At 45.2% G+C, this 19,446-nt stretch overlaps 1 protein-coding gene across 2 annotated transcripts in view; it reads right to left on the bottom strand.

The window, feature by feature from the left end:
* gria3b (glutamate receptor, ionotropic, AMPA 3b) overlaps nucleotides 1-17,850 on the bottom strand; it is an 86,543-nt gene extending 68,693 nt beyond the window's left edge. For both annotated transcript variants that reach the window (XM_076292346.1, XM_076292348.1), the window contains exons 1-2: nucleotides 17,772-17,850; nucleotides 17,101-17,259 (exon numbers count right to left, since the gene is read on the bottom strand). In XM_076292346.1, the coding sequence (XP_076148461.1) occupies nucleotides 17,101-17,259; nucleotides 17,772-17,850 (238 nt within the window). The remainder of the gene's footprint in view (nucleotides 1-17,100; nucleotides 17,260-17,771) is intronic.
* Between the last annotated feature and the right edge of the window lie 1,596 nt (nucleotides 17,851-19,446).

Here is a 19,446-nt window from a genome sequence, read left to right as displayed (position 1 = left end):
AAAATCACAAAGTTAGCAGATAGCAGGATGTTAACAGGCAGTATCAGTTTCTGACATCCCTGAGTTGAAATGTATTTATTCTGACTGACAGCTCTTGTCCTTTAGGGGTTTCACGCTGCCTAGCGCTGGGGTCGTGCATCCCATTAAAACACACTCTAATCCCTTCCCATCCCCTCCAACATGGAAACCAAGACCCGCAAGATAACGATCGCAACACGGGTCTCCGACACGATAAAGCGGGGCGAAAATAAGCTTTTCTGGGCCCGCGGAGCTCTGATCAAATTCCATATCTACATTCATGGCCAGCAGCGCTGATGGTGGCTGATCCGGACTGGAGAGGGATTTGTATTGTTTGGTTGATTACAGGCATGAATTTAAAACAGTCTCCATGGGGCTGTCTCTCTCACTCTCTCTCTTTCTCTCTCCCTCTCTTTCTCTCTCTCTCTCCCTCTCTCTCACATCTCTTTGCACTTTCCACTGCCCAGAATAATAAAAGGAAGGCATGGGAGGGGGAGGTTGTTTAACCTTGAAGTCCTCACATTTAGAATTCTCCTTTCTCCTTCTTTTCACTCCTCTCTCCCCCCCCCCTCTCTCTCTCCCTCCCTCTCTCTCTCTCACATACACACACTCCCTGTCTCTTTTTGCTCCCCTGCCTCCTGTGTCTTAGAGAGTGTCATGTTTGAGGAATCCTTGATTATGTGGCAATAGCTTGCTGAAAGGCTGGAGCACAATGGGGATAGAAAGAGCAAGCAAGACAGAGAGGGAGAAAGGAAGAGAGAGTAAGCAGAGTAAGAAGAAGGGATGGAGAGACAGGAGGAGGACAGAGAGAACACAGGCCCTGGCTATGGCGGCGTCCCCCTCTTCCTCACTCCTCCATGTTGTCTCCTGCAGATCTGAGGCCACTGCTGCACTCAGCATGGCTGAGGCTGTGGGCTCCAAGGCCAGCTCAGACGGGAGACTCTGAGGTGCAGCGCACGTGAAGTGCTAACAGCCTCCGCACAGCACAGCACAGCACAGCACAGCACAGCACAACACAACACAACACAGCACAGCACAGCACAACACAGCACAGCACAGCACAGCACAGCACAGCACAGCACAACACAGCACAGCACAGCACAGCACAGCACAGCACAACACAACACAACACAACACAGCACAGCACAGCACAGCACAGCACAGCACAGCACAGCACAGCACAGCACAGCACAGCACAGCACAGCACAGCACAACACAGCACAGCACAGCACAGCACAGCACAGCACAGCACAGCACAACACAACACAACACAGCACAGCACAGCACAGCACAGCACAGCACAGCACAGCACAACACAGCACAGCACAGCACAGCACAGCACAGCACAGCACAGTACAACACAGTACAGCACAGCACAGCACAGTACAACACAGTACAGCACAGCACAGCACAGTACAACGCAGCACAGCACAGCACAGCACAGCACTGCATTGGCACTAGCGCCGGGGGGAGGGGGTGAGGGGTGTAAAGGAGTGTTGGGGGTGTGGAGGTGGGGGGGGGGGTGGACTCGCTGCCGTTCATCATCAGCATCAAAACCTTCTCCCACTCACTGCACACACATCCGCCATGGATGCCGGAGACACTGACACTTCCAATAGGGGCTTTCAAGGGTGTGATTGTGAAAGAGAGTGTGAGAGTGAAAGAGAGAGTGAAAGAGAGAGAGAGAGAGAGAGAGAGAGAGAGAGAGAGAGAGAAAGAAAGAGAGACAGAAAGAAAGAGAGGGAGAGTGGGAGGGAGAAGCAAAGATCCAAAGGGACTAGGCCGCTGGAATGCTGGGGAGGGAGGGGGGGGGGGGGGTCACATATTTACAGGGAGCCGCAGTCTGGCGAGAATAACAGCGGGCGCGAGTGATCGGAAGTGACGCGGTGGCCTGGGAGCGGCGCGGGCCACTGCCTCGGGAGGCTGCTCGGGTTAAGAGGAGGAGAGGAGAGCGCTGAGCAGTGCAGGTGATCAAAGAGACAGCTATTAGCCACTGGAGGGTCACAAGCTGTCAGGACCAGGGAAACCACGAGGGCCAAGAGAGCAAAAACAAAAAAAAGGAAAGGAAAACGCACCACATTTATTCTGCTGTCGAGGCAAAGCAGCTTATTAGGGCCGCAGACTCCAGCCTCCACCGTCCCAGAATGCATAGCATGTCCCCTGTCGCCCCCGGAGCTGTGACAGCATCGCTTTGCTTTTTCCTTGCAGCTCCGCGGAGCCTGGTGTGCCGCTTCAAAAGCCCTCCTGTTTGCACATTTATTTATTCATTTCTCCCCTTTCTCTCTCTTTTTCTCCCTTTTCTCTCTTTTTCCCCGCGGCTGGCTCCTTCAGGTCCAGAGAGGCCTCCAGAGCCGTGTGAGGAGTCAGGGGCTGACATGGAAATGTTCCAGATTGGCTTTTCATTCCGCAGCTGCGGAGGATTGTGCTGCATCTGTCCGCCCAGGGTTGACTTGCTGATTCACGTCCCATCCGCCTCAAAATGACAAAACCCAATGTCAACCAATGAGAAGGGCATGAGAAGAGAGAGAGAGAGACAGAGAGAGAGAGAGAGAGAGAGAGGGAGAGACTGAAAAGTAAGAAATGCTTTGCAGGTTGGCCACAAACTGATTTAATTTGCCACATTACATTGTCATGCAAAAGTGGTGGAGGCCTCGCATACAGTATGCAAATACACACACACACACACACACACGCACACGCACACGCACACGCATACTGTACACACACACACACACACACACACATAAGGCCTGCTTACGTATCGAATTGAATCTGGTTTTTATCTGCTGATGCTCTCTGCCGAGAGAGCAACTGTTCAAATCACACCCCCTCCTCTCATCTCTTCTCTCCAAAGAAGCAGGCAAGAAGCAGAGCACAGTGGACAGAACACACACCATGGTCATTTACTTCTCACGCCAGGGTGCGGTCAGCTCTGCACTGAGACGCAATTACTCACCCGCACAGAAAACAAAAAAAAAAAAAGAGAAAAAAGTGCAGAAAAATGTACAAAATGCAGTAAATGAAGGGCCCATGCTTTGGGCCCATGTCCATTCATTCGAGTGGGATCTGTTTTTTATGCCCTGATGTACAATACTGGGTGTGACACTTGGCCTCAGATGATTTCTCTGATGCCCACTGGTCCATGGGACTGAAAAGATCGGCCTAAGTGTGCTGTCACATTAGGATACTGCACAGACTATCATAATGGCTAATACCAGAGCCTCTCATCCAGTCCACATAACAGTGCAGCCCTGGTCCACTTTCTGGATGGTCATTGCATGTGCGCCAACGCTCACATTCATGAGCAGAAAAACAGCAGCCTAAAGCTGAGAGCAGGCAGTCAATGTGGGTTTTACAGAAACAAAAATCCAACAAACAATAGAGAAATCCGTCAATAATAGCCAAAGAACAGTCACAATGCATTCTCAGGGAAGGGTTGAGTATATGCAGTGGAGCCATCCTCAGTATTCATTGCTGCTTTGATGTCTCATTGAAGTGGTTATGTACACTATTGTGACTTTTCTTCTGTGGAAAATCGCTTTCAGAAAAGAATCAATTCCTCAAGTCACTTTTGGAAGAAGCCAGTCAGAGATCAATGGCAGAGTCCAAACAACAAAGCTGTTTCTGAGGGTGTGAATATGCAGCATTGAGTTTCCTTTTAGCTGCCCCCTCCTATTTGTCTGATCTTGTATACATTAAAAACATAATTTAGGTTAAATACAAGCTATGATGACAACCTTCCACATGTTCATATGGAAACATCTGTTAAGGCTGGTACAGTGTATGGTGTACTGCCCCAGTCACGCACATGCGCAAGTAATGTCGTTGTTTTTTGTTGTGTAAGGAAACATACATGGAACATACAGTACATCCTGTGATCTTCCATTATGCAATGCGCCTATTTCAAAATTAAACAGCCTGGGCTTTTTCTGGCAGACATCACTGCGACTGCGAGTGCTGCTCCAAGAAATATGCTAATGCTTCCGCATGCTCGGAACAGAAGGAGGCTCCGGGAAGAAGGCTCCCTCGCTGCCACACGTCCAGCGGCCGCCGCTGTGCAAACGGACAGTCGCAATCCCGCGTAATGATGGCACGGGCTCTGGCCGGGCAGGGCTTTTAAGCCGGCCGGTGGTGCGGCAGCTGCACGGTGGCCCGCTACAGAGCCGCTCCCTCGTGCCCGCGAGCCGATCCGTCGGCCATCGGCAGCGCAGACGGAGCGCTTTGAAACACTGCCACGCCGGCGCCGTTGTGTTTTAGCATTTGCTTTTGGATTAGAGCATGATACCCTACACATGACGCGCACGCATCCATTTGTTATTGCGCTTTTCTGGCGCCGCCTTCGTGTCACTAGCTGGCCTTTAAACGGCATACATCGCAGAGGGGATTGCATTTACACAATGGAGAAGGAGGCTTTTATGGGATGGGAGCAGATTACCGAGTTTTAAAAAAACAAAACAACAACAACAATACAAACAATTAATGCAGGGAATTGTTGGCGGCCTGCTTCTGCGTCGCAGCTGAGGCGAGGGGAGGGAGGCCGCGTGGGCCCAGACAATTCGCCTGACCTCATCGAGAACAATCACGCCAAGGCAGAGGCCAGATACTGGACTGTTGTGCGGCACGGACAGAAAAAGTCAGAGTCAATAGACGGCTTCCAGCACCGAGCCGGATCATGAATTGAAGTGAAAGGAGGTGGTCACTGATTACGGGTATTGTTGGGCAGCTGGAGTCTATAGGACTGGACACTGATTGGTACCGAAGGCCTGAACAGCTGTGATGGCTTGGAGAAAAGGCCTTGAAAGGAGTCTCGGAAAACAGTCTGGAGATTGGAGGCGAGACAGGATGAGGGGGAGAAAAAGGGTTCCACCCGGGGGACACTTTAAGGTGACGCGCTTCAAGAAACCCTCACTCCCTTTCTCTTAGTACGCCATCTTTAACTGTGGCAAAACCCACTCTGAATAAATAACAACAGAACAGTCTGCGGCAGTGGCCTCTGCTATGTGCCGCCCACACTAACGCCTCACCTCCCTCTCCTTCGCCACGTAACCTAGTTCCATTTCCTTCGCCATAAACCATTCAACGGCTCCTCACAGCTAGCTCATGTGAATAAAGGCGTTCCGTGACTCTCGTGGAATTTTATGGGTCTGAGAGCCTGTTTCAGCTTCCTCACACTGTTTATGGCTGCATTTCATGGTCAGCTGAGCATCATTCTCTGTCACATTATCATGCTGATATCATCTTCACTCGCTGGGTTAAGACAACACCTGCCATTTGGAATTGTAAGGCCTCACAGTGATTTAGAGGGGAAGCATATGCCAAGGCAAGAATTACAAGGACAGCAAATATCATCTATTCACGCTATGATCCTGCATATGATTTCAAGCGTCTTTGAAATGATTGTCGGCCGCATACTTTTCAGCATGGCCAGGGCTCCACCACGACTGAATGACAAACACAAGTCGGGCCGGCTTTAAACTGCTGCAGCGGAACTGGTTGAAAGCTGTTGTTTTATCAAACAACATCTGCGAGCAGCAGCGATTCCAAGACAAACACGCCTGTAATGGCAACACTTCTCCTCAGGTTCACTTAAAGAGGATCTTTTGATATTCCGATTAAAAATTCATCGTGTTGAATCTGCCTCAGAGTGAGACGAAGGCTGTATCTCATTACGGCTGCATCTTTCAGCATCCCCCCTCAGCCTTCTCCCAATTCTTCAAACATCATACACACACACACACACACACACACACACACACACAGTATACAGCAGCATGGTCAGACCATACACATTTATGTACACATCTTGTGCAATGTTTCAGTGGACGGCGGCTATTTAGCTATCTTCCTTCAGAAAAAGGCAGCTCATTGGTCAGTGACGAGAGCCTTTGATAAAGCAGCCTCCTCACTCCAGTTTCTGTTCTCTGGCTACATTCCCTGCACTCCACAAAACATTCAAGCACAACAGCGGCACCATTAAAACTGCACCAGCGCTCAGACAGAGGTTCAAACTTAATGTTACATTCTGTGAAGCTGTATTTTTCCTCTTTTGCCCCCCTCCCCCGTTCCATCGCATTGCCTACATTCCTCCTTCTCATGCACTTGTGTACTTGGGCAATCCGTCTCTCTTCTGAAGCGGCTGTTCCAGTCTCTGCCAGAGCCTGTTGGCTCTCCACAGCAGCCAGCCCCCCCCCCCCCCCCCCCTGCCCAAACCCCACTGCTGCTTGACGGGCTGCAGAGCCAGGCTGGATTACTCCACTGCGTGGGTGCTTCCTATCTTTTCTGTGTGCTCATGTGCTCTTCAAAACCAATACCACTAGCGGCGCTTCCTCTCAACACCTCCACCTATCTGACGTTCTGACGTTTACTTTTGGGTTTGATGGCTGGTCTCTCCTCTCTCCTTTATCTCTGGTGAGTGACTGATCAATCTGATGCGCCAAGCCGACCTTCGGTATGGACTGCATTGGTCTGCTGTCCTCATGGTGAATCGTTTCTCTCCGCTCTTGGGTCAGAGAGCACTGAGCCATCCGTTTGAAGTTTCTTCAGCTGACCCATATTAACGCAAGAATTCGAATGACCGGCACCAAGCAGAGCTCCCACTGACCAGATGCTATGTAAAGGTCATTGTCGTTTTCACTATATTGACCTTATTGAATGGGTTCTTTTGGTCCTATCTGTTTCAGTGGAACAGCTGCCACACCTGGGAGCGCACACATGATTTTATTACGGCTAGTCATTGCTAAATGCTAATTAAATGGGCTGGTTATTATCACTTTTCCCGGTAACCTTTTGTTTGTATTAAATGAGATGTGACAGACTCACATGGGCCAGTTAGTTATCGCTTTGTATGGCTCTGTACATTTCAACTCAAGCTCAATTAAATAATTAACATCTCAAAGGACACCCTCCAGAGCAGTCTCTTGGGGCTTTCATATTTACTGCACACTAGCTCAGAACGCCTTTGTTTAAATACATGGATGTGCTGCGAACCAGAAAAATAAAAGTGATGTATTTTTAATGCGTTTTAAAATGTAATGTGCTGTACAACTCAAATATACAATGTGTTCCATTTCAGAGTTACGAGAGCTAAAGGTCCTGGATTTTCTAGCACCGCTAATTCAGATACTGAAAGGGCCCATTTTGTTAATAGGTCTCTGTCCCAGCTTTCATCATGTCAGATATGACAGAGCACTATGCCATCTCTCGTCCATTTCCATCACCCACTACAGCAGAAATGAAGGGAAATCACGAGAGGTGCTTCCTTTGAACTAAAAGAAGCAAATGAGATTCAAAAAACCTCTTCCTTTTTTGAAAAAAGCCCTTTCAAGAGCAGAGCCATGAGTTGTGGACGGTGGTTGTGTTACATCACACTGTGGACTTCCATCAGCCATTCAGGGTGGATCTTTCACTCTTTAGTTTTTTGAAGTCCTGGGAAAAACCTGTGTCTGTAGCACGAATGCTGCACGAGGACCCCTTTGTGCACTGCTCTGCTTTTTTTGCTTGTGATACAACGCAGCAGAAATCTGTCTAGCAGTAGTAGGCTCACTGTCACTGGAAGGACTCCCCATGCACACACCCCTCTATGTGTTAGACTGAGGCTGAGGTGCCCAAATCAACCACTAGTGCTGGAATAAGATGGAGAGCATGATGTTACGAAATCCTCCCAGGGAGTACAATCCCATGCATCTCCTGACAAGTCCATCAAAAAGAGTTACTTCTTTGCTATGTGAAAAAAGAGAGGGAAAACTTCATCTCTCATCCTAACATTAGATATGCCCTTTGCAGCTAGCTTTCGATCATGGCTTAGCCGGATCTCTTCAAAAGCCTGTGTCCATAACCTGAGGTGAATATTGACGTGGACAGGAATCGTGACAACTTTCACTGCCAGAGGGCTGTTCTCAGGCACTGTGCCCCTTCAGAATTATTTCATGGCCAGGCAAATGTAATATGCCAAGAGGTATGTCTGTGTTCACACGCAAGAGCTGGCAGCAGCCTTCGCTCTCTCCAAGCACACAGCCATAAGTAGATCTTTTCAATACAATATAAAAAAGGTAATATATACTGTATTATATTCACACACAAATGGCCAGTTTGGAAGGACACCTTCACACAGCGAGAGATCTTTAGTTGAGCCCTAACCTCTCTCACACCCCACCCACTGAGGGATTCAGCCTTTCACACAGCTGCCATGCTCCCTCTCTGCAGTGTCTCCTCACCTAAGCCTTCAGGAAGGGCAAATGCAATTAATGCAGACCTCTGTTGTTTGCCTTTGTTCCTTTTTTCTCCCCAAAGTAAAAAAAAATGGGTACCGCAGAGAGCTGCAGCCACACATTACCATCTGCTGTGTGCGGTGGTAAAGGAACCTGGGGAACCTAGTAAGGAAGGGGTAGGCACATGTAAAAACCTGGCAGAGGGGACACACACCATTAGCTTAATGACAGGATGAGGGATGCAGGCCTTTGTAGGGACAGAGGGGGGAGATTAAAGAGCCAGGCACTGAGCAGTTATTCCTTTAACACAAATCAAGGAGAGGAGGCTAATAAATATGACTATATAAGTCTGGCTTGACGCTGCCTTCTCTCTGTCCCTTCAAGTCGGAGACACAAAGCTGCACAATCCCCCTCCCAACCCACCTCTTTATGTGTAAGCCACGGCTATCAGGAGAGAGGGGGGAGAGTCTTTACATGTTGGCTGCTTCCCTTTGAACCGCTCGTCTCAACAATGCTGAACACACCTGCAAGTTTTGGCCTTGAATGGCATAATGGGCCCAAAAAAAAGTAATTAGAGATTTTTTTCCCAATTCCTTGCTTCTCAGAGTTGAATAGAGTACATTTACAAAGCTCTGCCTAAAGGATTAGCAAAAACACATATTGTTTTGCTGCCGGTCACTAATTCAATTAATAACATGACTTAAAAGCAATTGCTAAAAAAGTATTTTAACTCAGAGAATAGCTTTCTGTTTGTTGTGCCTCACAGGACAAGATAAGGATTTATTTTTGCTAGTGATAGGCTAACATTCCGAATCTTCGATGCTAGATAAACTTGGGGCACAAAACGTTTTGCTTTTTAACTTTCTCCACATTCAAAAATTGTTTGCCTTTTTTTTATTCTGTGAAACAAAAGAAATAATTGCAGTCATGTCCAGAGTGTAAATTGGTATCCCTTACTTAAAGAATTAAAAAAAGAATTCAAAGAATTCACTCTTACATTTACTTTCTTTAAAAATATGTAGAGCCAAGCCAATCTATTTTTCTGTTTACCTTTACCAAAACAATAAACTGGTTCTAACTAGCAGGAAAGCATTTCACAGAGAACATGAGAAACCTCGACAAAAGGCACTCGACACATTGCTCATCTTCTCTGCATATCGCAAATCCCTGTGGGTCCTTTTGAAAGGGTGAGGGGTGTGCATAGAATCACAAAGTAGCTCAATTTTAAATATCGGCCCTATTGATTCTATTTGAGAGCAGGAACTTTATGAGCAAGAACATCCAATTATTAATTTCATATGGAAGACCACACAATTCTTGTAGAGTCTGAGAGTAGCATAAAGCTCATTTCATTGAGCATCAGATCACAACAGGAACTTGTAAACAGATGAGCCTATCCACACACGATCAAAAGAGGGCCACAAGTCTGTGACATGTTTCATATTTACCATTGGACCAATGTCCATAAAATGGCGGAAAACTCATGAAATGGAAGTTTACTTGATCAAGTCTGAGGGTTTTTACAATGCGATCTGGAGAAACTGAACAAACCCAAGTCCCAACAAGAACAACTGCAGCTGTACTAATTATTATGAGCACATTCTAAGACTCAGACCAAAAACAACCGTGAGTGTGCACTCTGTGGTCCCGGGAAACACACAATGCCATGTGGCAGTTTCATCCACTGTGAGTAATATACGAGAAAGAGCACTGACAAAAGTTCAGTCTCACGAAGAGAGAAAGCACAGCTGAGGTTTGAGGATACAAGACGTGGCAGCCCAGACTGAAAAATACGTGCAGTGGAGCAAAACACAAAACTGAAGAATAAACATGAAAAAGAGGTCTCTACAAGGCACCCTAGACACGGAAGCACGCAGCAAGCTAAAGAGGTGACCTCTGGTGAAATAAAAACAGAAGTCCTGAATACAAAAAGTGCATGGTCCAAAGGTAAAAACTGCACTCAGGAGCAAAAGGATTCACAAATGCACTGTGAATTGTACTCCAGTACACAAGGGTGAAAATGTTTTGGAACAGTATTGTGTAATTGTATGATGAGTTGGTCTGACAAAATATTGAGTAATCAGATGCTTCTTACAAAATTAAAATCCATTGCACAAAGTAGATGAAAAGTCATTTGCATTCTTGCCACTGCAGCAGAACCTCCCATGGCTTTGACATAGATTCAAGTCCAAAAGGCTTTCTTGTGTTAATAATACTACAGTACATTTCTATATATGTATCATTACAGGCACTTGAAGTGATGAATGCTGTTGTGTTTATAATGAGCTATGCTGAAACTATCAAGCCTGCTATTACTATCTATTGTTACATATTTATCATTAAACTATTTAAATCAAGTGCTGGAAAATGAAGGACTTCCGCATAATATCAAAATATATTTGCAGGGCTCATATTTTACCCAGCTAGCACTGACAGTTTTCTGGACTGCACACATGATTGCATCATGATTTCTTTGTTGTTTTTCCAGTTCTGACTTTCAAAAAAAAGAAAAAAAAACTCATGCCTCCTTGCCTAACAAATGCCTATGTTCTATGAGGCATTGTGTTTGATTTAGCAAAAAAGAAAGTGCATACAAAAAATGGAGACAAGCCAATCCTATTTTTGTCTACGCAGCCAGAACACAGATCTATTTTTGTGGATTAGGCATGTCTCCTTGTCAGTTTATTTTGGACATCACAGTAAACTCCTCAGTCAACATGACCACTTGCACAAATGTGCATCTGCATGTGTATCCCTGCAATGCTACCAAGCAAATTTTTTAACTAAAATCCAAAACAAAAAACAAAACAAAAAAACACACAACATATTACAAAAATATAAGACTTCAGTGGATACCGTCCACAGATATGACTAAACAGGTTATAAACAAAGCAATACGGATGAGAGCTAATTCTGAGCTTGTAGTGCATCTTTCGGAGCAGAAATATGTTTCAGCATGAGTCACTTTTTTCCTTCGCACAAAGACAAGGCCACAGCAGGGAGCCATCGTAGTTGTGAACATACAAGCCTGGTCATGTGCCAATCACAGGCGTCTGGGTAGGCCTGAACAAGCTGTTGGCAGGTCCCCAAAGTCTGCTTTGTTTCTGTTTGCCGATTTGTTCAAGAGTATTGAATGTACAGAGAGCGCTGGAATCTCTCCGGGACGTCATCTGAGCATTTAAGTACTCCCCGTTCTGTCAGTAACACACAGTGAATGAGATACCCCGTGTTTCCCAAAATATGAGCTGATGACAAACAGAACCATTGATTTTTGTTAGTGCTCATGTTTGTTAACATTGCAACATGACTGACTGGCTCTGCCTGTGATTATGTGCCAAATGAAGTCATCCAGACCTTGGATATGAGATCTCTGCGGGGTGATAACTTAAGTTCTAACATGATACCTTCCGGGGGAATCGGTGCAGAGAAACTACTCTGCACACACTGTATCAGAAATGACATCATGCAGTGATATCATACAGTCCCACTGCAGAGTGAGTTAATGAAGCACCTTGGAAGGGAGCCTCACAGGATCTTGAGGGGACTTTTGTGCTGGTTATAGGAAGTTACATGCCCATTTAATATCTAGTCTCCAATGCCAACAGGCAGCTGGCTGGCAGTTGAAATGATCCAAGCCTTCACCTCTCCTCGGCACTCCATCTAATCTTAAAATGGAGTACTCTTCTCTCCCCTGCATTCGGAATTGCAGGCAAATCTGCTCTCTTACTATAGGGACATTACCCAGAAATGCTCTTGGATAATTGGGAGTGAAGCAGCCAAGCTTTCCATACTGGCTGCATCCAGGCTCATGCTGAAGCCTTCATCACACCTCCCCGTAACAGTCTACCCAAGTGATCTCCACATCACTGCCTCGGCTCAACAAGATTACCGCGGCATGCCATCCACACAAGTATCAGATCAAGCATTGTTCATGCATCATCATTTTTCACAATGGAGACCTTGACAAACTCTGCCAGAAGACTAGTTTAACAAGGCTTCCTGTTGTCAGCGGTGACAGTTACACAATTCTTCGGTAGCCATTAATCATCTGTATATTAACTCATTGAATGCCAAGCTGTTTTCGGAAGCTTTGTCCTAGAGTGCCAGCAATCTATATCATGTCCTGAGAAATCCCAAGCTAAACAGTGGCTAGTTTTCATCAAAATCGCTGTTTTTTTCTAGAAATGGAGATATAACGTCTTTCATGAAATATGAAGTGTTGCCTGTAAACTTTCCGGGAAGTCATCAGCGAGACCTGGCGAGACTGCCACCTAGTGATAGACCCACAAAAATGGCTTGGTTTTGACCTGACGTGCATGCGTCACTGATTCGACCCAAAGCGGCAACCGAGTTATGATAAAATGTCCAGATAAAATGTCCAGATTGTGCGTTTTCATGAGTTTTTGATCGTCATATATTTCAGAGTTCCCAAAATCACATATAAGGTGTGTTAAGGCTCTGGTATGGTTGTGCGTCACATTTGCGCGTGTCCAAGACGTGCGTCATTTTTGCCGTGGACGTGAAGCATACTCCAATTTCTGCTGTCCTGAATGCGCATTAAATCGTTAAAGCAACACCAAAGAACTTTTCATCTGTCGCAAGCACTATTTGTTTATCGAGCACCGGCTTTGCAAATAACAATGTCCACAGACAAGGTAGAATAAGTTGCATGATTTTATGAAAGTACGATGTATTGCGACATCAGATGCAAGTCAAATTTGTAGTTTCTCATGTCTCATTCCATCGAACTACAGATCCGCTACCCGATGCAGCAAACTTACATAGTGCGGTAATAGCCGATAGAGGGCCGCGAAGCGAATGCAGAAAGTGCCGTTCACCCTGTTACGAGTTGATGAACCACTGAAACGATTTTGGAAACATTATTTTAAGGTACAAAAAACTCTTTGGTGTTGCTTTAAGGTTAGCGCCTGCGCACTACGGATTAACTGTGATACTCTGCCCCACCAACTGGGGGCGGTACGTCGAGCCTGAAAGTAGGACACAACCACCAAAGAAGCCTGAAACGCCTGAAGAAAAGAAGAACGTGGGATGTGCGAGCACTGAACGCAGGAACGAAGGAAGCTGATGAAGGAAAAAGCACCACGAGTATGTTCGCCTGTCTGCTGGGAAGTTTGATAAGCTGGCCCATCGCATCGCTCCATTTATCATCCACCAGAACACACACAGCACACCTGTGTGTATAGCTGAGAGACTAGCTTAGCCTACTTGCTTATTAGGCTACTTAGCCTATAGCTAAGTGACTCGGTGCTGCAAGGGCAGCAATACTGGTGCGATACAAAGTAAAGACATTTTTCTAAACACAGCATGGTAAGAAAGAGTTGTGCGTACAGATGTCCTCAATTAAATTTGTATTGAGTCTTCACACCTGCCTCATACCAAAAAGTATGAACCAAAAACCTGTAAATATGACGTGTCAATAAAAGTTTTGAAGTAACTATTTGTATTCATGTATAATGTCTCACTGTGATAATGGGTGTATTTAGAGCGAGAGGTAGCCTAGGTTATTCCTTCAATTATTATTATGATAATGCATCCGGTGTTGACAGGCGAGTTTCGAGATTTGAGTTCAGCATTGTTCAGGAGTAGGCTAGGTGATAATGATTGCACCTGGGAGAGGTAGGCTACATTCCCTTTATTATTATAATCACTATGATAACGCATTATATACGGAACAGGCGAGAATGCATCTCGATCAGCAAGTGTTACTGGGTTTCGCCTGAGCTTTGTAGATAGATACCTTTAATTGGCTCTGGGTTTCGCGATTTGATTTCAGCATACGCTAATTTTTAAAAGATGCATTTAATCCGAAGTCATGTCAGCTCTCTATGCAGGGAGTAGGGCTGTCACTTTTTATTCGAACATGACGTGACGTGAAATATCCGTAGTCGAACTATAATTAAACTATTCTGTTTTTAGTGCTGTGTAGCGCATTTCTACAGTCTATGATTAGTTTTATTTTATTGTTTGCCATCTCATTCAGTGCTATATGATCCAGGGCTCATGACCAAATCAAGCCAATATAATAGTCAGTAGCCACAATGAGCCCATGCAGCCACCCTGTTTCGACAATCAAAGGTAATGCACAGAACGGCCAGCAGACAGATAATTACGTCCCCAACTCATCTAAAATGTGGTGTCTTGAAATACTTTGGGTTCTACACCATAGATGGTAAAGTGACCGTTAAATATAATGTTAAAGAATGTATCTGTGGATTGTGGCTTTACATCGGTCGAAGTTGACTCCATGTCGTGGTGTGTCACGTAACTCAAAGCCAGGCAAGCTGAGGACAGGCGCTCTGTTCCATATGGTAACCAAACAAGTCTTGGTTGTTTCTACGTTTAAGTGTTGTTCTTCTATGTGGTCCACCTACTGGAGGGGAGTGTTTACAGCAGTTCCGTTTCACACATGCGCAGTCTACGCGTCACTTTGATGCGCGGTCTTAAATTTCGGTCGACTCAAAGACGCGACGCATGCTGTAAAAATGACGCAATTCTCGTCACGTGCTCACCAGTGCCGCGTGCACGGGACACAGACGCGGGACCGTACCATAGGCTTTCTAGTTTCGTAATTTAATAGTGTCTAGTTTCGTAATAAAAAAAAAAAAAGCTAAAAACGTAATATTACGTTTTTGGCACTCAACGCATGGGAAGGAAAAACGTAATATTACGTTTTTGGCACTCAATGATTTAAGAGCAACATACTGCATAAAACCAGCTCTTGCAAAAAATAAAACATGGTCAGATTCAGCAAAGTACTCGCATGTGTAAAACGCTCCTCGGCACACAAATGAAATGGACATTTGGCTGGTTTTTGGTATGTGGAAAAGGACATAAACATAAAACATGAATAAGCTGATCTGTCAATATGCACATCACCGTGTGCTGGCAACACTGTGATATCTTCTGACAGCCAATAGCATTCTGCCCCCACCCCCAAGAATGGCTTCAATATTTTTGTCTTCTCATTTGAAAAATGATAGTTTCCTCAACAATCATCAAGCCGTCTTCCAGAGTGCCTCGTATGATGGAGGCTTGAAGCGGCTTCCTTGATGGAGCTGCGAGCGCATGACAGTGCGGGAGCAGAAATGGGCCAGCGGCTCCCATAGGACTCCTTGGATCTTGCAAACAGTCTGCCCCTGGATTTAATTAGATTCTGAAATCTAGCCCTCTCACTTTTTTTCTCTCCCATGCTCCTTTGCTTCTTCAACGCGTGTGAAATTGCACGCCGTTATCTATTATTTATTTACCCCCTTTTGTTTATTGTTCCCCTTCTCTTATCGCCGCCAACGGCTCATTAGGACGTGATCGGGACTCGACCCGTGGCCGACGCTCCGGCTTGTCTCTCTCTCTCCCTCAGTCTCCTTCCCCTCCACACCGCCAGCCCAGGCAGATCCCACTTCATTTGCTTGTGTTGGGAAGGGCTGTGTAGGTATAGATTTTCTTCTTCAGTGACGGCGCAGCGAGGCAATATGAAGTCTGGGTGCTAATGAACTGCCACTGCAGAGGAAGGCAAGCCTGAGAGTTACCATAGGAGATAGCAGGGGGTTGGGGTGTATGGGAAGAGGCAGAACTCGGCAAGTAGACAAGGAACTGCCCCCCCCCCCCCCCACACACACACACACACACAACCATTACTGCCTCAAGCAGCAAAGCGGGGGTCAATGGTTATTCAGCAATGAAGACAAGAAATCTACAGGCAAAGAGCCCATGTCAAGGCATCATAGGTCATGGTCTGGAATGGTAGTATTGAACTACTTCATATGGATTGCATTTTACAATTTCCTTGTGGCCTAGCACACAATTCCTTGGTGAAACCATACAGTCCCACATATGTGGTCAGCACACGACTCCTTTGTGAAACCATACAGTCCCACATATGTGGTCAGCACACCAGCAGGAGGCAAACCCCTTCAACATGTCCGCCACTACACACACAGCCACACAACTGCACACACTTGATAAAGACACATTTAAAAATCACCCACACGGAATCCTTGAAATCCACAGTTGTATAATCGGTTATGCTATCTTTTCAACTAGTGCCAGTGTCTCCATATCTACAGAGCCATAGCACTCTGGGTGTGTTGCCAAGGGAACTTGATCTGAATTCAAAAAGACAAACTCAGAAATACAGACAATGTGTGCCCACAGACTATTTCTGTGGTGGATACTCCTCTCATCTCTTTCCTTAAAGCAACTTCAACTGACACAATGGATCACGTACTATTGTCAGAAATATACTGACATGATCAGAAAAACAACCTAATCAGAAGGTAAAGATAAAGGATGTTATTATTAAATTATTTGAATACAGCACCCCCTTAGTCAGAATTACGTTGATGTATATACTTACACCAAAATAAGATGTAAGCTATTCACTAAATCCATAATCATTCCTTAATCAAATCATGAAAACAGGAGAATTAGTAAGAACATTTGACAACTACAGTGCATTCGAATATTCCTTTGGTTTCAGATCATGATGGCACTTTTACCACTGAAGGTCTTAACCCCTGCATAATTCTTTGACCAACACTGTAAAGCCTAATGATGGCTCAATGACTGATCCACACGAGATATTACAAATGTAGGGGAAGTAAAATTCAAAGCTAGACTATGAAATAGGAATTTCGGTACACTCAAAAACAATACTTTCGCTCTTTCTGTCTACTAAGCATTACTTGTAATGCTCATAGATCTATTCATCCCACTTTAAATTCTCAGGCAGTAGGCTGAGATGCAGGGGGACGAATGATGGGAGTGAGGAGGCGAGCAACACTCTAAGCGCTCAGAGGATACATTTACGACTACGCTATTGTATGGGGACCTTTTTTATGATCCCGAGTATACTCACACGCATGGGTAACAGCGAAGCTGTTGGAAGACTCGAGGTTATCTACGTTGTAATTCAGATGGAAAGGCTTCTCGGTCATGTTTTGGTTGGTGTTGTAGAGCTGTACGGCAAATCTGAAAGCGCTGTGCTCCTGCACCGTCGACCGCATGAAGAGCCCCCCTTGAAAGAGAAAGGGATTAATACTAACATTAGCAATTATGTATTGTCGATATTACAACTTTAATGCAACTAAAAGAAAGATATGACACCGGAAAGCTATTAATTCGCTTATGTGTCACGGGCTCCGGCTTGACAGTACTTGCATGGTCATGCTCCTGTCCTTCTAGCATGCTTCTAGTACTAGTATATTTACCGAAACTCCTTTCAGATATGTAATGATCTGTTAACTTAACATTTTTATGTTTTCACAATACCAGAACGGTGCATTAAAAGAGCCTATGCATTTGTAACACAACCTCACATAATTAAGATAATTATATTTGAAAGGTTCGTAAATGTACCCAGCTGTTTCCCCATATTTTTTACTCGAAATGCAAGTTTATAGCTTGCGTTACTAACCCGGTCACTGGGCTACTTTCTGCAGTGGGCTTTTTCGGCTATGTCGACGGCCACAATTAAACAAAGTAGCAGCAAAAACCATCAAACGTCAAAACATAAAACGCACTACTTACCTATGTTTATCTGATTAGGAAAGCCTGCGAGGGAGCTGCCGAAAAGCCACAGTAAAAAAAGGAACACGCTTTGTGCCATTTTTCTCCGAGCTTTTAAAAGCAACCCCTAAAAAGGAACTGTTTAAACCAAAACATACGCAATAGCAGGCGCAAAACCCCTCCAGATCAATGCTCTGCGCTCACAGTGGACCAGTTAGGTTCATTGAGGTGCACGCCGGGCTGCCGAGCAATTTTTCTGCAACTGTGGGCAAAAGAAAGGACTTCTCCTAAAGATGGTGGTGGTGCGAGTGGCGGATCAGATTGTGAATACAGCTCCTCCAATTGGACCAGCAGGACGATATTGATCAAACTTGAAATGACGTTGAACAAAAAAACGCTTCTCTATGCATCCGACTGAGGCAGACTCAAACTGCAAAGCACAAGTAGTGCGTTTGTCAACACTTAGGAGAAATCAATACAGGCACACTAGCCTCATGCGGCCAATGATCTTAGCTAAACAACCAATGGGCGCCTTTAAAGCTGCAGGCAGCTGTGCCTCGGACCCACTCTGAAGTTCAATTCGAAAGCGTATAGGAGCTGCGCAATGGACACAAGTAATAACGCTAATTAAAGCCTAGCCCATAATGCGCTGCATACTTTTCGACATCTAGCTAAAGCGAAGAGAACAAGAGTCTGACTGTAGAGATAGCAGACCCCGTGGTAACTCGAAGCCCTCCTCATTGAGCACTATTGATCGCTTTATTCAGAATCATTCACCATAGTCGTCTATTGGGCGGATCCTGTGTTAACAATACGGGCACAACCCTGTAATAAAATGACAATGATGATAGCGGCAATCACAGTGAAAGGAAAGAAATAGTCTCTTTTTTAGAGGTGCCAGAGTGGCACATCGAGTCAATACAGCAAATGACCCATGTCTGATTGACATCAAGAGAAAATATTCAAATGCAAGAGTTCAGGAAGTCGTTTATTTAAATAGAGTGTGAGGAGAATACGGTGTGAACAGCAGCTGTATGGCTATGGTCCTTGTTGTCAGAGCAGCGCCGCATCCAGCGTTCAGCACCAGGAGCTGTCCACAGTCCCATTCACTCATTGCTTTCTTCTGAGGGGCTTGTTGGTGGCACTGTTGGTTCTTTTTACTAGGTTCATTTCAGTTCTGAAATTACATACCTGCGTTTAGTTTTAGTTTTTTAAACGTATGGTTTGTGTAGAGAGACACTCTAAATCCTCATTTAGTCAGGTTTCAAATTTCTCTTTAGTCTCTGTTAATATCTTTTTTTTGTAATGACTGACTCATCCATCTACCAAAACCTTCTCTGCGTTTCCAATACTCAGTGAGACGCCTACCAGCCAATTGTGGAACAATCTAAGGATTACTTCTCTGTTTATCATTCTCCACAAAGCAGTCCTAAAATTGAGTTTTTAATTGCATTTGCAAATGGGCAAGACTTCAGCTACTGATACAGTAATAGGCTCGTGGCCTGTCTGGTGCTGTTTGCTGAGGGAATCTTCCCTTTGTATGTACAGCACCTTCCAACTTGTCAGTGTAATTGTAAAGGAAAACGTATTTACACCCTCTATGACATACAGATATAAACGTGAAGCGTTATTTGTTTAGAGGAAGTTCTATATTGGTCAATTGGGTGTCATATCATTATAGAAATGCTCAAATCCT

This window comes from Alosa pseudoharengus, unplaced genomic scaffold (genome assembly GCF_046254945.1).
Source record: "Alosa pseudoharengus isolate Yale_2024_CS ecotype anadromous, Long Island Sound unplaced genomic scaffold, YU_APseudo_1.1 YU_APseudo_1.1_scf_19, whole genome shotgun sequence".
Classification (NCBI taxonomy): Eukaryota; Metazoa; Chordata; class Actinopteri; order Clupeiformes; family Clupeidae; genus Alosa; species Alosa pseudoharengus.
Note: the sequence above shows the minus strand (reverse complement) of the source record. Positions and strands in the feature narration are given on the sequence as shown.